Source organism: Alligator mississippiensis, chromosome 3 (genome assembly GCF_030867095.1).
Source record: "Alligator mississippiensis isolate rAllMis1 chromosome 3, rAllMis1, whole genome shotgun sequence".
Classification (NCBI taxonomy): domain Eukaryota; kingdom Metazoa; phylum Chordata; order Crocodylia; family Alligatoridae; genus Alligator; species Alligator mississippiensis.
In genome coordinates this window covers 155128819-155151507 of record NC_081826.1, presented here as the reverse complement: position 1 = coordinate 155151507, position 22689 = coordinate 155128819, and the positions used below count along the sequence as shown (strand labels likewise).

The following is a 22689-nucleotide window of genomic DNA, read 5'->3' as shown; positions in this document are numbered from 1 at the left end:
CCCTCCTCTACATAAATGAAACTGATTAAGATGCAGTGAGAGACACACCTAAGACCCTCCAGATAAGGGTGACAAGAGTGAAACAACTGCCCTAGGTCTCATTTAAATCGGAGATGGAACCAGATGACCATTCATTTACATGAGAGATGGAGAACAGAAAGCCTGAAGCAGAGACTGCAGTGAATTCTGGGACCAAAGAAGCAGGGGAGAACTGCATGATGGGGAATCTGTGCTCCAAATGCTAATCAACCCATGTTCACACACACCCAGCTCAGCATTTATCAGACCAGTTCTAATCTGGATTTACTAAGGACTTTCCCCCCCCCAGACGCACACACACCTCTAAGTTTAATAGGCATCTCAGGCCGTACATTCCCCGGTCCCACTATGGGAGGCCTATTTAAACTTGATTGACTAAAACTTCGGTTGCCAGGTTAGGGAATGCTGAGGCAAGAGACCGAGTCAGAGGGGGTATGGGCAACATTTGAACAATGGTTAAGGGTTCAGCACAGCGTCCAGCCCGTTGGAGCCCTAATCACAGGTGTTGTCATACTTTTCCCAAGATGACTGGTGGGAGTCCTCTCCACAAAAGGTTATGAGCATCCCAATAATTATCTTAAGTCTGTTAAAAGACTATAGTAAGATCTGGAAAAGTCATGCTAAGTTGAGGCTTGTTCACAACAAGTAAAAATCCAAAATCCTGATGCTACAAGCTATCTATTGTTTCTGAAGAAACCATGAGGTATCCCATCAGTATATCTGCTATCCATAAGAATTTCAAGCTGGTTCCCAAGTATCTGGTAACTCCCTAACACTATGTGTTTCCTTATTATCAATCAGTTTCTTGAGATGTTTCAAACCAGATAACCCCTTGTCAATAGAAAAGACAATGATTTACACAATTGAGGATGCTTTGAAGCAGCTGAACTGAGGGTATAAAAATCTGTAAAACGTATGGGTGCTTCTGTAAAATAAGCGAAGGAAAAATCTGTAAAAAGTGAAGGAAGAGAGAAAGGAAAAAAGAGAGAAAGAAAGAAGAAAAACTCCTGTGCTGACACCATCCCCTGTTGTTCTTGGGATGCTGGAAGAACAGATCATCTCTCTTCAAGAATTGTGCTACGGACTGTGCCTGTCAGCTTTGCAGCCTGAATACCTTGGACTGGTGAGATCCCAGCGCTTTCTCTCTCTTTTCTCTCTAGGCATAAACTTCTGAACCTGAACTGTATTAGTTAAGGTTGAGCTAAGTTTCCCCAAATACTTAGTGAAACCAGGGTAGTACTGTAATTGTTTGCATTTGTTTTTCTTTTTCATGTCTATTACTACTAGTACCAGTATATATTTCATATGCTTAGCAATAAATAACTTTTATAGTCAAACTGGTAGTAATTGGGTATATTTTTCCTTTTCTGCTTCTCTTTCCTCCCGTGCTCTGCAGCAACGCTTCTTTTACCTAAGCTAAAGATCCCTGTGAAGCCCAAAAATACTGTGGGGTCTGCTCACCAAAGATTGGGACGTGCTGAGTTTGAAACACATAAGGGGATCAGCTTGTACAGGCTGATTGACCCAGTTTGACTCAGACGTGCCCTTATGAACTGAATGCTGGCCCATGAGGGTGTCAGCTGGACACCCAGCCAGATTCAGAGGGATTCTGTTTACCTGTGTGCTTGTGTCTGACTGCAGTGTATTGTTGCTCTGATGAACTGATTCTTGGCATATGAGGGTGTCAGCCTGTCCATGATGATCAACCCGGCCAGGTCAGGCGTGTCACGTTAATTTGTGTGTGTTTGTGTGTATGACTAATTTGGTGACTGGAGGAGCCCCATTGAGACTGAGTCCTGCAAGATAGCTCCATTGGGGGTGAGGGCTTGCAGAAGGGAGAGATACAGCTCCGTATAGTAACACAAGCAGCACACTGACAGAATCACCAAGACCCTAGAAACTATCCCTAATAAATGAGCACACCCCAAAGTAATGGGCAAGTCTGGTAACTGCATTTTCCAGGAAAGATCACAAATATAAAATTGTGAGCTTTTTTAGGTTTTTTTTAAATCAGTTTGGCATTTGGCTTCACTTCAGTTTGGTTACTGTAACAGGGAACCCCTGCCTCTGTTATTAGGAAGGCCTGAGAGGATAGGAAACCCAGGGCCTAGAAGGGCAGCAAACAAGGCGTAGCAGTCCAGGTGCACTGAGTGAGGGACTAAAAAGGCCTAGATGGCTAATGAAGCAATTAGCTGTACCTGGTCCTGGGGTGCAGAAGACCCATTCACATGGCCAGAAGGAGGCTAAGCTTGGGGGATATGAGCCCACTACCTGACCGTGCAAAGTAGCAACTCCTGCTTGCGGCAGGGAGAGGATCTCCTGGGAGAGAGGGGCTGCTAGAGACAGGCAGGAAGGCACCCAAGCCACCCAGGGGAGCCGGGGTGAGATGGTTCCGATGGAAGTAGGGACTGCAGGCAACATTTACCCTGAGAGAGGGAGACTGTTTTGTGAAACAGCTGGCTTGTGTTTTTGTTCTGTTCTGAGACCAGAAAACTGGGGTGTGGCTACAGGGGTGAAGAAGGCCATGAACAGGGGTGCCTGGGTGGCACTCCCCTGCTATACATGCCAGAAGCTAGGCCCAAGCCAGAGGGGTGTAGGGTGGAGTGGTGATACTGGAACCCCAGGAGAAGCTGCTGCCAAAGCAGGGCCGATACCCAGGAGCTGAAGTCTTAAACAGTGGACCAAGGCCAAGGGTCCAGCCAGAGAAGAAGGGGGCCAAGGCTGTGACAGTGAAGCCCTGATGGGTGTTCAGAAGCCTAAGGGAGCACTCCCTTAAAGGGAAGGGAGAGCACAAGGTCCCAGGTGGGAGGCTGACTTGGCTGGGCAGACAAGATGACCAGTGAAGTTACTTCTGGCCCTAGGGGCCAACATCGAAGTCATGGCAGGCAAGAGACTGAAGGTGAGGTGAGACTGGGAGAGAACCGGAAGATGGGTTCGACCACAGGGGGGGAAACGGTGTGGCAGCCCTCCCAAAGGTACCACAGCTACCCAGAGCAAAACCATGATCCACTCCTCACTCCCTACACACCCTGTGCCAGAACACAGGTCCATGGGCAGGGGCAAGCAGGGCATGAATCGTGGCTCTGCCATGGGTCCCAGCCCCACGCTATGACCACCCTACGATCCCAGGATCTCCATGGAAACCAGCTGGGACCCCTGAGGGCAGGGCACACACATCTGGGTAGATTGGATAGGGCTGCAAATGGGCAGGAAGCAGTGTGCAGGAGCAGGACAGGAGGGCAGGGCTGGAATCGGAATCATGGGGCAGTGATAGCACAAGGCTGGGATGCAGGGCAGAGCCACAATCTGCTCCCCACATGCCCCTGAGATGGGCACTGGTTCTGCAGGCAGGGGTATGCAGGGAACGGATCATGACTGCTCCAGGCTCTGGCCCTGGTCACCCATCCCATTCCCAGATGCTGCTTCCCGCCCACCCACAGCCCCTACCATCTGCTCGCCTGCACACCCTGTCACCATGGGTCCTAGCTGATCTCCATGGAGAACCTAGGATCACTGGGTGGTGATGATGTGGGGTCAGGGCTCAGGGCAGACCCACAATCCACTCCCCACACATCCCTGCCCACAGAACCATCACCTGTCGCAGGGTGTGTGGGATGCAGGAAGTGGATCGTGGCTCTGCTCTATGCCCTGGCCCCAAGCTGTCACTACCTAGAGATCCCAGTTCCAACCCCGGCCCCAGCCCTGGCCACCTGTCCCACTCCCAGATGCTGCTTCCTGTCTGCCCACAGCCTTATCCCATCCATCTGGCTGAGCCTGAGCCCGCAGGAGAGCCACTTAGGGAATTCTGGTCAGCTGTTGTGGGCTGGGGGGTGCTGACCTGACCTGCAACAAATCACCTAAACTTCCTAAGTGGCCCCCTGGCCCAAATAATTGCCCATCCCTGTGTAATACTATCTGTGATGTGATATGACAAACACTCGGATCACAACATGCCTGGAATGGAATTAAAATTAAGTAGTCATTTATCAGATGCTTTGGAGAGGCTTTAAAAAGTGGCAAAAGGTGAAAACATTTAATATTCTGTGAAGGAAGAACTGTGCACTACAGAAACATACTTATGAACTCTAACCTAAAAATCTGTCTTAGAGCGCAAGTGAAATTAATTTAATGATGTCTAGTGCATACTATTTACTGAAAATAACAATGAAATAACCTCTGAAGAACTGTATTGGAACTAACTTTTGAACTATGTTTCATTTTAAAGTTCATTTAAGTTAAAGAAAATCACAACTGATTTCATTTTACTGAAAAATAAGAATCTGAAGAACCTAAATATTTAATAGCCAGCATTAAATAAAACTGTTAAAAGAGGATTTCCTCTCTTGTCACAAGCTGTTAATTTTAGTTCAACATCATAGAAAATACAATCAATGCCCAATTCTGCAAACAGTGGCAACCATGACTTTTTTTCTACAGCTCATAACCCCAGTGACTTCAACGTGTCTTTATGCAAACAAAAGTAAAAAATAGGGGCAGTAGCAAGTGTTGGTTTGTTCAAGGCCTTAATTATTATAGTTTGACACTGTTGCTGGCAATCTAGTAATAAAGGACAAAGACTGAACGGAGTATGCAGGATGGAGATTCACAACTTCTATGGCCCCTGGAGGTACTTATCTAAAGTAAAGGAGAGTTGCGTTTGTAGGGATGATTGTGCTGCTGCACCAGCACATGCTGTACCTGATCTGTGGCTAAATAAAAATAAATCAGTTCTGGACTGCCAATAATCCAGACTTTTTCACAAACATTAACATAACACACTATTTCTCTTTTGTTATCCAATATAAAAGATAATTACCTTTGCAGCTTTAGCATTCCTAATAGTAATTAGCTGCTGAGCAATCACTGATAGAACTTCAATATCAATTCGATTAAATTCATCAAAACAGCACCATGCTCCAGACTGAGCCAAACCACTGAAGAAACGTCCCATCATCTGAAACCATAACATGGCCAAAGATTATGCAGGGTTTCACAACGCACTGATGAAAGCTTTATAAATGTATTTAGTCAAGTCTCAGAGGAAGAGACATGTCAGAATGGGATGGAGAGGAAGACAAGGGAACTGGCTGGTTTGTACAGTTTAGAAAAGAATGAGACCTCCATTTTTGACTGATGTAAAAGATATGTTATGATGTAAGGCCAAAAGCACATGTCAAGGGACACAACAGGATACTTAAAGAAGGAGCCCATAGAAGAAAACTAAGCCTCATTTTTAAAAAACATTTCCTTCCAATTAGATGTTTGTTGTCAAGCATTTCAAGATCACTGCATTGTGAAGAACATTTTAAAACTAAAAACGGGGAACAGAGAAAAGGGATGTCATAACAATGGTCCTGAGGCCTGAAACAAAAGAAATAAAGAAAGGAAATGGGTACAAGCAACCCCCGCTTAGTGCTCTTAATTGGTTCCTGAAAAACTGAGTGTTAAGTGAAACAAGTGTTAAGTGAAACCAGAAGTTTTTGATGACCCAAGATGGCAACTGCAAGTGTTTTTAATGACTCAAGATGGTGACTGCGAGTGTTATATCAAAACTCGCTGAGCACTAAGTGGAATCAAGTATCAATTTAAAATGAGCATTATAGCTAAACAGAGCTAAGTGAAACAGCATTAAGCAGGGGTTGCCTGTACAGGAAACAGAAAGAGTTGTTGAAAGCAAGCAGACATCACTGAGTATTCTTATATGAGTTAGCCATAGGAAAACTATACACCACTGGGAAAGGAAAACAGGAACTTTTACAAATAGGCATGTAATTGTTGCATGTTCTTCAGTACACTGCTTGTTTAAGTACACTTCTGTGACGGTAAACACTTTTTTTTTAAAAAAGAGCCCACATTCTCCAGAAAGATGCTGCATGATCTGTGAAACCCAAAGCCTTTCCTGAATTGTCTTCTTTAGTGTAACACCTTTATAAGTGAGAAAATAAGTCATTTGAAAGTTGAAGATGAATTCAAATTCTAAAGATGACATAAACATTCTCAGTACAGGGGCCAGAGCCTCAGTCTCAGTTCCATGCCCTTTTATACTAATTAAGAGGCTCAAAATCTTGCCATAGCTGAGAATTTCTCCAGCGGGGAGGAATTTTCAACTGGTGCCAAACTGATGGAGCCAATTAGTACCTCAGTCCCTTTCCCCTGACATAGGGAGCTTGCTGGGGGAGGTGTTGGCTACAGCAAGACAGAGGAAAGTAACAAAGAGGAAGGAGTGAAATCCATATGGCAATTCTAGCTGGTATATGGCTCTTTGGTGAACTCTTAAAATGGGGATGTTTGGAAGGTCCCTCCTTCCCTCCTCCCTGCATCAGAAGTAGCTTGACAAAGAAGAGAATTAAGCCAAAGAAAGGATTTTTAAATTCAGTTTGGTTTCGCAGTTCTGCTGCATACTTCTTATGTGACCTATGTCACTTCACTAGGATAAAATCCAGCATTCAATTTTGCCCATGCCATCTGATTGATTTAAGTGAGATTGCATAAATGAATAGATCCAGTTTTCCCACCTTGTAGTCCAAGCCATCTGAGCAGTTGAACACAACACACTGAATGGCCAATGCTTTTGCAAGGTCTTTTGTAGTCTCTGTTTTACCAGTTCCAGCAGGCCCAGCAGGGGCTCCACCCAGGTCAAGTTGTAAAGCTCCCATAAGGCAGAGGTAGCAACGATCCTGAGAAGATACATGTGTTATCATCATATGTGATGCACAAACTTCTGTTGCTTCCCACTTACTGCTTTTTCAAATTAAACATTTTATGTGTTCTCTGCCATGCATATAAATACCTTATGTACTATATGACAGCAGATCCCATAGGGCTGGTCATCCACTGGTATAATATGTCATTGCCTCCTGGAACTTTGACAAGTTACACCAGTTGAGAATTTGCCCCAGTGTATTTAGATTAGCAGAAAACTGTACATAGTTTCACCATTAAGAATGAGGGCACACAAATGGCCAAATGATCAGCACACACATAGCCAAATTACAAAATTCTTGTCCTAGCAAAACTCTCATCAACCAGTATTATTACATCCCTCATTGTACACTAGCCTGGTTTTCAAGAATGTCAATGTTGTGATCTAGGCTAGTCATCCACGCAGTTCATGCTGACAGATACTGCTGAACCCTCAACCTAGTAGGACACATGCTCAGATTTGCTGAATATTGAAGGTGACACCTCTGCAGAGGTATGAGTGGACATGGTGGGTATTTTAACTCAAGGTGTAACTGACAGTAACAAGGCCGCTGTCTTTGTGTCTATCTGACTTTGTCTATTTTCCCTTTGTAGATGGAACTCACAAAATCAGCATACGCCTGCTTTGGGTATGCATCAAACTAAGAGTATTAAATATCAATACCTACCGAATAGTCCCTCCATTACTAGCATTTCTAAGACAGCAAACTTCTATTTAAATAATGATAAAACTGTAGGAAAATACATACTGTCAGTGGAGTTATCACTAATCTTGGACATGCACCCAGGTATTCGTAGCCATAGATATACTGGGATAAAGCCATCCTAGCAACGCAGTTATCTAGATCCAAGTCCCAGTAATAACGTAGCTGTCTTTGCCATTCAAAACTGTCAACAGAATTCACCTATAAAGATGACATGCAGTGATTTTTTAATAAAGTGATTCAAAGCAGTTAGTTTTGTGTACATATTTATCTAAGCTACTTCAGAAAAAAATAACATTACCTTTTCTGTAACAAGTTCACTAACAATGTCTCTTGCATGTACATCAATAGTTATTAGTGCTGTTACTATATTCCTGTGTAATTTAGGAAGACTACCACGGACTAATCCTGCCAGTGCATTTAATCTCTGAAAAACAAAACAAAATGTGCTTAAGTATCTTACTCCTGTGCTTAAAAATTATTAAAAGAAATGGTCAGAGCTTCAGCTGGTACAAATTAGTATAGCCGGGGATATATTTTGGAGCTAAGAATTGCAAGTTGAAGCAAAACGATATATACCTAGAGAAAATTTAGTTATTTAGAATATGGTTATTTTACACCTAAGAATCATTAAAATAAAGCTTGCTTACATTTTTTATGAATCTGATTGCTTTCAAATGGTTGTGAATACAAACAAAACAAAAGATATGAATTTACCAACTCTAAAATACAGAAAAAGGCATTTGAAGAAATGACAGGGGGGAAAAAACCAACACACACTGTTGATTCGGAAGCTGAATACTCTATTTCCTAAATATTGTCTTTGTTGGGGAGCTAAATGTTATCCAATATCAGCTGGAAAACATTGGTATTAAGTGTTTTGCCACCACCCTAAGAATTCCTCTTCCTGCTTTTGGCTAGCCTCTACCCCACATTTTAAACACTGTCCTTCTACCAGCCATGCTCTGAACCAGACATGCACCCCTAGCTGCATGGTCACAAGGTTTATTAGAGTAATGCTGGCAGTTAGATATACTTGACTGCAATATCCTCAAGCCAAACAGACCAATAAATAAATCCACAGACCCAGTAAATAAATACCCATATCCTTAGGCACCCCTCTGTGCTTCTTTGCCTTCCATAAGCTTTGTTTGGAACTGGACTCCAAAGCACTGGAAAGGTGGGAGGGATGAAAGAAATATGAGGGACGTCAATCACTCTGGCTTGTCAGGCCAGGTCTCTCATGTAAAGCAGACCAGCCTATTCCATGGTCAGGTTGTCAGTGACTAAACTGGCACCCCCACCTGGGCTAGCCTAGGTGTGTGGACACCCAGCAGGACTAAAAACAAGACCTGTCAAAGGGCAGATGAGGTCACTGTGAGCCAACAGCCATCCATACCTGGAGTGGAGATGAGCACTGCCAGGTCACGCTACTCAAAAAAATCACCAATGATGCAAAGCAATTCAAATAACCTATACTACCAACACTCAGGAGAAAACTGAACTTCTGAATGACTGCTTTGCTTCATTATTTCACTTGACTAAGGAGGAAATCATACTAGATAAGGCTCAGAGTGGGCATGGTATGAATGACTGCCTTCGTACTATTGATGTTGAGCTGCTGTGTGATCAGTTAGAAAAGTTAGACATTTATTAGTCAGCAGGACCAGATGAACTTCATCCGAGAGTGCTGAAAGAGCTGGCCAAAGTCATTGCGGGACTTCTGGAGAAACTCTTACAAAACTCGTGGTGCTTGGGGGAGGTTCTTGAAGATGGGAAGAGGGCCAGTGTTGTGTCCATCTTCAAGATGGGGAGGAGAGAGGAACCAGGCAACTATAGGCCAATTAGACTAACTTCTAATTGGGAAAATCCTGGAAAAATTCATCAAGGAGTCTATGTGTGATATGCTTGCAAAAGGTAGGATTCAGAACTACAGCCATCATGGCTTCAGTTCAGGCAGGTCTTGTCTCACCAATCTCATCTCCTTCTACAACCAGGTAACTTGCCACCTGGATAACAGAAAGGTCAACATTGTATACCTAGACTTCCAAAAGTCCTTTGATCTGGTATCCCATGATGTTCTCATGGGAAAATTGGAGGATTGCAGGCTTAACTGCTCAACAGTTAGGTGGATAGGAAGTTGGCTGTGGGGTAGGACCCAGAGAGTCCTAGCGAATGGACCTGTGTCATCCTGGCGAGAAGTGGCCAGTGGTATCCCTCAGGGGTCTGTGCTCAGTCCAGTGTTTTTCAACATCTTTATCAATGATTTGGATGTGGGGGTGAAGAGCTCACTGGCCAAGTTCGCGGATTATACCAAATTACGGAGGAGTGTGGTTACATTTGAAAATAGTCTGCAGATACAGGAAGACCTAGACAGGCTGGTCAGTTGGGCGGATTGGAACCAGATGAAGTTCAACGTTGAGAAGTGTAAAAAGTGCTCCATCTGGGGATGAACAATCCGCAACATGCTTACAGGCTTGGTGGTGCCAAACTGAGTAGCATCATGACTGAAAGGGATCTACGAGTAATAATAAACTATAGTATGAACATGAGCCATCAGTGTGATGCTGTAGTCAGCAGGGCAAACAATACTCTGGCATGTATCAACCAATGCATCTCAAGTAAAACCAAGGAGATTGCAAGCAGTACTCTTGTATTCCTCCCTACTCATTTGTACAAGTTTCCACTTCTTGTAAACTTCTGTTTAGACTTTAGCTCATTGAAGAGTTCTCTGCTAAGCCAAGCTGGTCTTCTGCCATAATTGCTAAGTAGTCTTCCTACGCATCGGGAATGGTTAATTTCTGTGCCATCACTACGATTTCTTTAAAGTACAGCTCCTATTTCTGGGGGAACCTCCCATTCCATCAGCATTTTTCTGACAATCAAGGTGTGGCAGGAGAGTGGGAGTGAGACCCACCCTAGGGTTAAGAGGCTCTAAGTGCCTGGTGGGGTGTGAAACCAGTGGGCCAATAGTGAGGCAAGCACCATGGGCATTGTAACATTCCAGGCCTGTAACCTCGCCACTGACCCCTCCTTGGGACAGCCTTCTATGACATGACTGACTCTGTGGATGCAGGGAGACTATATACAAGATTCCTTCTAAGCTGCGTGTATGCGCAGCCACGTACAATAAAAAAAATCTTGCCGCGCAGTAACTTTTTAATGCTGTGTACCTGCCTGGAAAGGAGCTGGGCTGCAACTTCCTGTAAACTTTGGGCGCAGAGCATGGTGGAGGCACCAGGACCAGTGCAGGACACTTACCAGTGGTAAGTTACCACTTGGCTGCATGGGGGCCACTCCACTCTGCTCCTTGCTCCTCACCACGCCGGCATCCCCATGGGGAGGGAAAGCAGCACAGGGCAGGCGGCGGCTCCTCCCTGAGGCAAGGCAGATGCAAGGGCTGGGGCTCTGACAGCTCTGGGGAACTGCTCCCCTCCCCAGCCCCTGTGGGTGAACTTTGTCCTGAGCCCTGATGCCATGTGTCTCCCTGGCCCGGTGCAGTTGGAGGAATGGAGAACCTGCCATGTGAGAGGAGATTGGTGGATCATAGCCCCAGGCTTCAGGGCTTCTGCTGGTCACCTGCAACTTTAAGCTGTGGACATTGGCCACGGCCAAAGGTGGGAAATGGGCTGGGAGAGGGGGTGCTGGTGCCCCCAGAGGTATTGAGAGACCTTCCAGGTGCAAGGACTCTGGGGGCTTTGCCTGCCTCTAGCATGAGGCATGGTCAGCTGTCTAGGTCTGTTTGAACACATCTTGCCCAAGAAACGCCCTGCCACTGCCATGGCAAAGGTCTTGGTGCTCCCATTGTGTGTCCTGCTCCCATTCTGTGGCCCACAGTGGGGTTTTGGGTCAAGGGCTGCCTTGGATCTACAGTGTGTGAAAGGGGCTGGAGTGGATGTTGTGGACTCCTTTGCACAGTAGTCTGACAGCATGTGCAGAGGCCCTGCCTGGGATTTCCCAGCAGGTCCCTTCTAGTCTTATGCTCCTGAATGCAGGCATTCCCCTGGCGTGCGCCAAAATGAGGAGGCAGGACCAATTTGGGAACAGACTGAAGCAGCACACTCACGGCCCAAAGCAGCATGCTCACAGATTGCTACACCTTAGAGGGAACATTGGTGATATACGCTGAATTTAGCAAGGCTTTTGCTACCGTCTCCCACATTCTCACAGGCAAGCTAAGGAAATACGGGCTGGATGAATGAACTGTAAGGTGGAGAGAAAACTGACTGGGTTATTGTGCTGAAAAGGGTAATAATCAGTGGCTCGATGTCTAATTGGCAGTTGGTATCAAGTGGAGTGTCTCAGGGGTCAGTCCTGGGGCCAGTTTTGGTCAACATCTTCATCAACGATCTGGAAGATGGGATGAAGCACATCTGCAGCAAGTTTGTGGATGACACCAACCTGGGTAGAGTAGCATATGTGCTGGAGAGTAGGGCTAGGATTCAGAAAGACCTCAACAAATTGGAGGATTGGACCAAAAGAAATCTCATGAAGTTCAATAAGAACAAATGCAAAGTGCTCACAATCCTACTCATTGGTACAGACTGAGGACTGACTGGCTAGGGAGCAGCTCTGCAGAAAAGAACATGGGAATTACAATGGACAATAAGCCAAATATGAGCCAACAGTATGCCATTGTTTTGAAGAAGGTTAACAGCATACTGGGCTGTGGTAGTTTGAGTGTTGCCAGCATGATCAAGGGAAGTGATTCTTCCTCTCTATTTGCAGGTGTGAGACCACAGTTGGAGTACTGTGTCCAGTTTATTTAGCCTGAAGAAGAAAAGGCTGATGGGGGATTTAATAGCAGCCTTCAACTACCTAAAGAGTAGTTACAAAGAAGATGGAGCTAGACTGCTCTTTGTGGTGGCGGATAACAGAACAAAGAGCAATGATCTTAAGTTGCAGCAAGGGAAGTTGAAGTTAGATATTAGGGAACACTCTCTCACTAGGAGGGTAGTAAAGCACTGGAACAGGTTACGTGAGAAGTTGTGGAATCTCCATCTTTAGAGGTTTTTAAGACCTAGATAGACAAAGCTTTGGCTGGGATGATCTAGTTGGGAATGGTCCTCCTCTGAGCAGGGGGTTAGATTAGATGGTCTCCTGAGGTAGCTTCCAATCCTAATTTTCTAGGATTCTAAATATAGTTAGACAGTAAAGTTCCTTATTGGCAGGTTTCTTGCTTCTTTAAGGGCCTTTGCAGATTAACTTGTGTTGACCTTCCTGAGTAAGTGGACTCAGGAACTTTAGTAGATAAATAATGATAGCTGCACCACATTTCCAAACCTTCTTTTGCTCTTGATGCCATTTCTATCAAACCCCATAGAGATTTCAAGTAAGGGTACAATCTAGGTGCCTGCCATTTACACTGCTGCTTCTTGGTAGAGTAAGACTCAGGATGCTTAAATGTGTGGCTATTAGCTAAGTAAAACAGACTGGATAGAGAATCTTACCACTTAGACAAGAAAAATTATCACTTTCCTTGTGAAAATCATTGCTGAACTAATGCTCAAGACTGGCTCAAGCTAGAAAAACATTAAATCCATTTGATGCAAGAAGAGGTTTGTGGAAATAAAAACTCACATCAAAGTTTATTTTCTCAAACTCTGTCAGAGTTTGTAAGCAATCATAATCCTCCCCTTCTAGGCACTGGGTTAGATCACGGCACCACATGAGTTGAGAAACGGTCAGTATAACCTATAACAAAAACAGCCACAATTCTATTTTAGAAAGGTTTGCAAAACAAATATTTTGCAAAACAGCAAAAATCCATAAATAATAATCATGGGAGTCATGAAAATAAGTAAAGACAAGGACCTGCAGGCATACAAATACTTAAACTGAGGTACTCACACACTCATAAAATATATGTAAGTGTTGGCAATATCAAAGTTTAAGTAGGTAGGTAGGCAAAAAAAAATCAACACAAATATTAGCATAGCTTACCTGAGATGGGTGTCCAGCAACAACCCATTCCATTCTAACTCTGGCTTGATAATCAGCAATGGCAGCTTTAGTTAGGCGTCTAAGAGAAGTGAACATTGCTTCTTCTACTTTACCAAGCCAGTCTTCTACATTGCCTCTGGCTTTGAGTCCCTTCCCTAAACTAACCTACAATAAATTGTTAGATTAATCATGATGGTAACATTTCTGCAGAATTTACACATTCAAACTGTAGTATTCAAATTGTAGTATTGCATATGTTTTCTAAGATTAATTAATGGAGCAGCAAAAAAAAAATCAGGTCTAATTCACTGGTATATTACTTCACTCTAATTATATCAAACTAAACCACAAGATCACCCTTCAACATGCCAACCTGGAGGAAAAACTTCTGAAAAACTGCACTAAACTTGCACTATACCTGCGTTACATCAATATTTTTATCATCTGGACTGAACACTTAGATTCACTTACTATTGACTTCCACTACAGGTTTAACAACAATTATTCCTTGACCAAATTTTCTCTGGAATATTCCTAAACTTTCTAGATACCACAATCCACCTCTGGGATGGTACCCTATAAACCACCATACACCAAAAGTCCATGAGCCACCATACTTATGTCCACAGGACCAGCAATCAACCTAAGCACACCAAAAAATCTGTAATCTACAGATACCACCACATATACTCTGAAAAAATCTGTGATGCCCATCTGACCAGCCTAAAATTTTCCTTCACATAACAAGGATGTTCTAGTAGAGAAACAGATTATCCAAATACCCTGCAGTAGCAAAACCAAAGGAAACCCCCTTGTGACCCAACACCCTTCATTATCACCAATGGAACCAATCAAAAGAATCAGCAGACAATTACAGCCTATACTTAGGCTCGGCAGGATTCAATTTTTATGAATAAACATTGTCGCAGGGCACCCCGGTGCCCCTGCTGCTAGAGAGGAGAAACTGCCAGGGAGCGAGTGAGCAAGCCCCTGGCCTGACATAACGAGCCCAGCTGAGGGTTGCCTGGGTAATGAGCCCAGCTGCGGGTTGCCGGAGCAACTAAGGGGAGCCAGCTGCCTGTAGGGGGCAGGGCCTGGCCCTTACAAAGCCCACGGCTGAGGCCAGGCTGGCAGTTCCCTGCCAGCAGCCGGAGAGGCAGGAGCTCCCTCAGCCAAGATATGGGAAGAAGCCTGATTTGCAAGTACAGCTTATGATAGCCCTGAGAGGATTGGGCACTATGGTTTAGCCAGGGGGCTTTATGTTTGAGTTACAGCCAGGAGGCTCTAGTTTATGTTCGGCTTTAATGTTACACCGGAGGTTTGGGTAAGGCTGTAGGGGTTGGAGGAGGCCTCATCGGGGACTCACAAGGGAGTGTGAGGCCCCGGCGCCAGTGAGGGCGCGCTAGGCCCTGAGAGTTACAGGGCAGAGTCGTGAGGTCAGTTAGCTCAGAGAGGAGCGGCTGAGCCTCATAGGGACCCCAGAGAGTGTGGGGTGCCCTAGTGCCAAGAGGGTGCAGTGTCCTTATAGGGACCCCATAGGGGTGGGGTGCCCCAGCGCCAGTGAGGGCACGGTCTAGCGCCAGGAGGGCGCATCATTCTTACAGTGCCAGTGAAGGCGCAGCTTACGTGCCAGTGCAGGCGCAATTGGCAGTGAGGAGCACAACCAGTGGGTTGTGGGCACAACCAGTGGGTTGCGGACGGGGAACACAGACCCTGGGCTGTGTGCGGGGTACGTAGACCCCAGCCCCAGAGAGAGGGGCTATTTTATTGGGAAGCCCAAGGTAGGCGTGGCGAGCCCCGAAGAGGGGGAGCGCCATATTAGGAAGCCCAGGACGGGTGCAGCAGACGGCAGCAAGGGCATCACTTGCGGGGTGCATAGACCCCAGCCCCAGGGAGGGGTGATTACTGAGGAGCCCGGGAGGGGCCATACTGAGGAGCCCGGTAACAGGCTAGCACCGCGGAAAACCCAGGGAAGGGCAAGGTGCTGCGGTGGCCCCCAAGGGGACGGGGAGTAGCAGCGCGGTGAGCCCATATCAGAAAGGGTGGTAGTGCGGTGGGCCCAAAAGACCGGTGGCTCGAGAGGATGTCCCAGAGGGGACTAGTCTATTGTAGAGAAGGCCCAAGAGTGGGCATACGTGTATTCTGACCTAACAATGTCTTTCCCATCTGCGAGGCTTGGGGCGTGGTATTAGGGGTGGTAGGAGCCACGCGCAGCCCATAAGGCTAGGGTACCTGGGGAGCACCCGTTACACCGGGAGACCCCAGGTGGGGTCCAGGAACACACGGGGACAGAGGTCCCGAGTAGCCATGCCCAGGGAGTCATAGGCAGCCTCCCAACTATATATACAAACATCAAAGACATGGCGGGCGAGAATAAGAGGGTGCCTTGGGCCGGCCTTGACACGGACCGAGGGACCTCAAGGAGATCATGGCCCTCCTAAAGGACCCTGCCGTGACAAACGTCAATAAGTGCAATTTCAACTCACACTCACAGACCAATGGAAAAATATTTCTATTGGTAATAATTGAAATTTACAGAAAGGAGGCTGTAACAGAAAATCTTTATCCCTGTTACTGGTCAGTAAAGAGAGGGACAGAGGGTGGAGGGGTTAAAGAGGAAAGCAATGGGCCACCTAATGACTTGTCATCAATTAAGCTGCTTGTTCACAGGTGTGGGAAGCCTGGAGGGAAATAACAGACAACTTAAACAACCCTCTACCCAAAGTGTGTGGTGGGGGAAAGAGTATTCAAGGCTCCAGCCTGGTGACAGAAGAGTCCTGCCCAGGCCAGGTTGTCTAAGTGCAGATGGGGAGAGGGACAGGGAACCCAGGGCGGTTGCCACCTCCCTGTGTTCCCACAGCTCTGGGCATGCCGCTGCCCTCCTCTTCTGGTCCCTGCCCACCTGGCTTTTTCCAATGAATAAAGAGAATGATTTAAAACAGGTATGATTTATGGATATTTACTTTTTATATTTTGATGTGATTTTTATAAAGCTTTTAACAGTATATTGTCATTATTAAATTGTCTGTCCCCCCGCCCCGCTTAATGTTGTACAATCCTGACATTTCTAATCTATAAAAATCAAAATAAATGCTTTAAAAATAAACATCAATTTTATCCATCCAAATTATTTTTAAAAAATAAAAATCTAATTCTGCCAAGCCTATCTACACTCAACAAAGATCAGAACTCGAGAGAAATATTCCCAGCCCCTCTGCTCCTAGGTTTCACACAATCCCTCAACCTTGCTCAACTCATCATCAGAAACACACTCCCCACTGCCCAACGGACATGAACTGGGATGCAGCCTTGCCTCATCAAGAAACGCTTAACCTGTCAACACATCTCCATTGCTAATACAAACAAAATCCCCCATAACAAAATCAGTCAGAATGCATGGTTCCTACACATGCCTTTCTCAAAATGTGATATAGTTGATCCAACACACCAAATACCCTCATGGCAACTACGTGGGTGAAACTAAATAGCAAGTACACATCAGAATAAACTCCCACAGAAAAAATATAAAAGACAGAGACACACCTATACCATTATTTGAATTTGAATTAGGAGCACATTTCTCACAGAACAACCGCTCCCTCTCAGACCTTACAATCCTCCTTTTAGTAGGCCTTGATTTCCAGTTATCAGCTTCTCTTCTTCTGCTAATTGTAACTCTGCTAACCCTGGGAATTTCTCTTCCACACCCCTTACAACTGTTTTTGTTTGGTATCTTTCACTGTGCTGTGTTAGCTCTCACTGCTCAGACCTGATGAAGAATGTCTTGTATTCAAAAGCTTGTTTAAGTTTATCCCCTTTCTTTCTCCTTTATGGTAACCCTTCAAGTATTTGAAACTTTAAGTTTATCCCAACTATGCAGGTAGTCCAATAAAAGATAGCACCCTAAGAAATCCTGCCTCTTTCAAACTAACCTCTAGAAAGATAGAGAGCTATACCCATCATAAACTGGTGAACTGGGCCTGTTCTGTATTTTATTCATCTATAACAGTTGTGTTCTTAACTTTTCCTTCTAGGTATTTGGAAAACATATATTTATTAAAAACACGAAAAGATCAAAAAGAAATGCTTACCCTTTCCCCCTCTGGGGACAACATTGCTAAAATATCATTAGTAAAAACCTTTTCCTGTTCTCCCTCTGCTGGCATCATCAGGGCAAACTCTAGCTTAATGATTGAATCAAAGCATTTCCTTAAATGAGGCTGAACGGCTTGAGGATTGCGAGTCTGGGCCAAAATTTCCAGGAGCTCATCATTTGATAAGAAGTAAAATCTGTGCAATACAATAAACAGTATTCAGGACTTCAGATATAAAATGCTTCAAAAGAAAAAGGAAACATTTTTGTTGTTTAAAATACCAGAATTAAGCATGATAATATAATGCAAATTATAATGGATAGCATAGTTATGTTTATTTGCATTAGTACCATAGCATACAACATTCAATACTCATCTTTTCTCTATTGATGTCAATCAGCAGATTGCATAGATTGTTTGCTATCACTTTTTACTAACCTGGGGAAGATAACTCTCTTGGACTCCAAATAAGCCTCTAGACACTTCTGAATTTGATCAAGTAGTCCATTGTTATTCTGGAAAGTCTCTAAGAGGCCTATCAAAAATTAAAAAGTACTTGAGAAACTAGGGTAGAAAGTATGAAAAAACATCAAACGATCTCCACCATGTTTAAAAATGCAAGGACAATTCTTCATTTTTATGAGTTATGGGTGAAACATTTTCATCAGACAAATGTTGTTATACATTAACAAGTTCAGAGTGCACATAGGGCTGGGCAAGGAATTAGTCTATAAAATCAGGTCGCAAGCACAATTACAGTTGTCACCCACTGCAAATATTTTTAATGTAATGCTCTATGGGCAAACCTGTTTATCACCCATACAATGTTTAAATAAGCAAACAGAGGGCCCTGTGCTAGGGCTGGAGGTGAGAGAAATCATCCTCCAGAATAAAGCCAGAGCTGGGGACAGCCAATGACCTGCTTTCAGACCACTTTTATAACCCCTGGGATGTAATAATGGCTATGATCTGCCCATACACAAGAATGACTCGGTGGCCATACTCAAGAGCTTATGTTATGTCCCTTTGTGTTACCAGGGAAGAAGTTAGGCAACTGTGGTGTCGACACCTACACAGTCAGATGGGTCACAAATTGGCTGGAGGGTCGCACCCAGAGTGGTGGTGGACTGGTCATTTTTGACCTGGAGGGATGTGGGCAGTGGGGATCCCCAGGGCTCAGTTCTAGGGCCTGCACTCTTCAACATCTTCATTGGCAATTTGGATGAGGGGGTGAAAAGCACCTTGTTCAAGTTTGCAGATGACACTAACATGTGGGGAGAAGTGAGCATGCTAGAAAAGAGGGACAGCCTACAACTAGATCTCGACAGGTTACAGAGGTGGGCAGATGAGAATAACGTGGGTTTCAATATGGACAAGTGCAAGGCGTTGCACCTGGGCAGGAAGAACCAGTAGCATACCTACAGGCTAGGGAACTCCCTTCTTGTCATCACAGAGGCAGAAAAGGATCTTGGTGTCACTACTGATTCCAAGATGAATATGGGCCGCCAATGTAGGGATGAGGTCAGGAAGGCTAACCGTACCTTTTCATGCATCCGTAGATGCATCACGAGCAGGTCCAAGGAGGTGAGCCTCCCCCTCTATGCAACATTGGTCAGGCCTCAGTTGGAGCACTGCATCCAGTTCTGGGCGCTACATGTCAGGAGGGATGTGGACAGCATCAAGAGGGTCCAGAGGAGAGCCACTCACATGATCAGGGGGCAACAGGGCAGGCAGGGCAGGCCCTATGAGGAGAGACTACAGGACCTGAACCTGCTCAGCCTCCACAAGAAAAGGCTGAGAGGGGATCTAGTGGCCGTCTATAAACTTACCAAGGGGGACCAGCAGGCAATGGGAGAGTCCCTGTTCCCCCGAGCACTACCAGGAGTAACAAGGAACAACGGCCATGAGTTGACAGAGAGTAGATTCAGGCTAGATATCAGGAGGCACTACTTCACAGTCAGGGCAGCTAGGAGCTGGAGCCAACTTCCAAGGGAAGTGGTGCTTGCCCCTACCCTGGGGGTCTTCAAAAGGAGGCTGGACAGCCGCCTAGCTGGGGTCATTTGACCCCAGCATCCCTTCCTGCCCATGGCAGGAGGTCAGACTTGATAATCTGCTTAGGTCCCTTCTGACCCTACCAACTATGAAACTATGAAATTATGAAGTTAAGATAGAACTGTATTCACTGGTGTGTAGAGGTTGTAAGAGATCCACAGCTCAGGCTCTTAACATTCAAAAAGTGTCTATTTCTTTTTTCCTTAAAATACAGTAGATGTAGTAGATAACCAGTAGATTAAGCTGACACACCATTGGGATTGAAGTGATGTAATAGCCAAAGAAAAATAAAAGTGAGTTCTACTGGACTGAAACTGCAGAAAGGTTTTCAGTGTTGTAAAAAGTACTGTCAATCAAAAAATTTGCCTACCCTGCAAATGAGCTAGTGCCAAGGATTATGTAGCACTTGGATCCTGATGCTTAAAATGGGGAAACACTGAGCCTGATTCTTGTGATGTTATTTACACCAGTTCAGGCCGAAATGGTAATGTTTTCAGCCACTCTGCATTCATTTTATTCCTACATGTATTCATAAGAACAAGTCCTTAATAAACGCTTTACAAGTTAGATAGAAGTTGCAAATAGAAGAAAAGGTGAGGGGAACTGATTGACTTATATGAGGGAAGAGTTTGTAAGACAAAAAATATAGGGCAAGAAGCAGTGCTGCCCAAGGTTTTTAAAAATAGAATATAGCAACTGTAAATATTAAAGGCCAAAATATTATTTGGCAGTATTGGGCAAAGCAAAAGCAGGTGAAGGTTTTTAGAGTTATTATGAAGCAGCCTTAAAATGAGAAGAAAATATAGTGGATGAACATTAAACATCTTTATAACATTTTACCTTTAAGTCGAGGTGCACCAATACATCGGTCCAATATTGGATCAGTACCAGTATGAAGAAAATTGTCTATATTGGATATTGGCATTATGGGGCCAATAAATGCCTGTGCTGCGCGCAGCTGCAGCACAGCACGGATCAGAACCGGCTGTGTGGTGAGCTGCCTCCAGCTGGTAAGTTGGAAGCAGTGGGGGGGTGGGGCACAGCCCCGGCTTTTCTCAGCACTTGGGTAGAAGCAGGGCATTCAACTGGGCCCAGCCCTTGGCGAGAAAAGCCCTGCACAGCGCAGGCTCCAACTTCACACTGCAGCGCTGCTCGCCCCACCACCTGCCCCTGCCCTCATGGGGTGCAAGCAGCAGCAGGAGCTACTCCTACCCCATGAGCCACGGCTCCGTCCCATGCACAGCCCCCCGCCCCAGCTGGGCAGCGTCTGCCACTGCCCCATCCCTCCCCACAGGGGGTGTTGGTCTGCCCCCCCATGCCTCTTCCCTCCCCCTCCCCTTCCACCATACCGGACTGACCACCTGGAGACAGCTGTATCGGATGTCGGATTGCTATCAGTCGATATGCCTTCTTAAATATCAGCTATCGGTATCAACCCCCAGAATCTCTATTGGTGCACTCCTAGCTTTAAGGCTTTTTATTTCCTTTTTCTTCTTTTTCTTTTTTTTCTGTTCATAGAGTCATAGAGAAGTGGGGCTAGAAGGGACCTCCAGAAGCCATCCAGTCCAACCCCCTGCCTGTGACAGGAACACGCATATCCAAACCATAATCTAAACTACATAAGACTACCAGCAAACCTGACACAATACAGACTTAAGAACCTAACCTGCCCCAGGTAAAGTAGGGGAACCACGGCAGCCAATGTCATGCTCCTATAAAGTGTTGTTAATGTACACTCAAGAGGTCCTGGATAGAGGACCATGCTCCCTGCAACAGAGGAAGATAAACCCCCCCCCAGTCCATAGCAATCTGACCATGGGGTAAAATTCCTTCCTGATCCCAAATACAACAATCAATCTGACCCTGAGCGGAGGTGCAAGACCCTTTAGATAGGAACCTCTGGCTTTGGTTCCAGCAGGAGCACTGGCGTACCTCAGTCAACGTCTGTAGCCAACACTCAATGCCTCTGGGAAGGCTTAAAAACACCCTGGTACATGTAGCAGAAAGGGGAGAGCAACCCACAAAACCCAGAAGCATGGGAAATACCCATGGTAGAACATAGGCATAGCTATCCCTCTATCATCCCCGACCAGTGGCTGTCTAACCTCTTTCTGAACACTTCCAGTGAAGAGTCTACAACTTTCCTAAGCAGCTATTCTTCTGCCTCACTGTTCTACCAGCAAAGTTTTTCTGGGTATCCAATCTAAACTTACTTTGCTGCAATTTCAAGCCATTGGTCCACGTCCTCCTCTCCGCAGCAAGAGAAACAAGGTGCTTTCTTTCTCCTTTATGGTAACCCTTCAAGTATTTGAAGGCTGCTATTGCGTCCGTTCTTAGGTGCCTCTTCCACAAGCTGAACGTGCCTAGCTCCTTTAGCCTCTCCTCATATGACTTGCTTTCCAAACCTTTAATCATCTTTGTTGCCCACCTCTGGACCCTCTCTAACTTCTCCATGTCATTTTTAAAATGTGGAGCCCAGAACTGCATACAGTACTCCAGATGAGGCCTAACCAGTGCTGAATAGAGGGCCATTATCACCTCCCATGTCTTGCTCCTAATACTTCTATTGATGTAGCTCAAAACCACATTCACCTTTTGTAAGGCTGTATCACACTGAAAACTTATGTTGAGCCTGTGGTCTACCAAGGCTCCCAAATCCTCTTCCACAGAGCTGTTATTCAGCCAGGCATCACCCATTTTATATTTGTGTTTTCGATTATTCCTCCCAAGGTGTAGCACCTGGCATTTGCACTGAACTTCATCCTGCTAACTCTACCCTACCTTTCTAATCTGTTAAAATCTTCCTGGATTGTGCTTACATCCTCCAATATGTTTGCAATCCTTCCCAGTTTTGTGTCATCTGCAAACTTGCTCAAGAAGCTGTCTATGCCAGCATTCAAATTAATAAACACATTGAACAGCACTGAGCCCAGGACAGACCCCTATGGAGCTCCATTTAAACTACCTGCCATTCTGACATGGGCCCATTAATAATGACCCCTTGGCTCATGGCTATTGAGCCAATTATCTATCCACCTTATAGCAGTTTTATCCAACCCATATTTGTCCAATTTGTTTATGAGCAGGTTGTCCGGGACCTTGTTAAAACCCTCACTGAAGTCCATATATACTATATTTACAAAATTCACTTCATC

The 22689-nt window shown here is 45.2% G+C and overlaps 1 protein-coding gene across 2 annotated transcripts in view; it reads right to left on the bottom strand.

Moving 5' to 3' along the window:
• The window catches only part of DNAH6 (dynein axonemal heavy chain 6), a 289163-nt gene that overhangs the window by 188971 nt on the left and 77503 nt on the right, over positions 1 to 22689 (bottom strand). For both annotated transcript variants that reach the window (XM_059724560.1, XM_059724561.1), the window contains exons 23-30: positions 17921 to 18017; positions 17480 to 17678; positions 13389 to 13553; positions 13026 to 13139; positions 7747 to 7872; positions 7491 to 7646; positions 6555 to 6716; positions 4856 to 4993 (exon numbers count right to left, since the gene is read on the bottom strand). In XM_059724560.1, the coding sequence (XP_059580543.1) occupies positions 4856 to 4993; positions 6555 to 6716; positions 7491 to 7646; positions 7747 to 7872; positions 13026 to 13139; positions 13389 to 13553; positions 17480 to 17678; positions 17921 to 18017 (1157 nt within the window). The remainder of the gene's footprint in view (positions 1 to 4855; positions 4994 to 6554; positions 6717 to 7490; positions 7647 to 7746; positions 7873 to 13025; positions 13140 to 13388; positions 13554 to 17479; positions 17679 to 17920; positions 18018 to 22689) is intronic.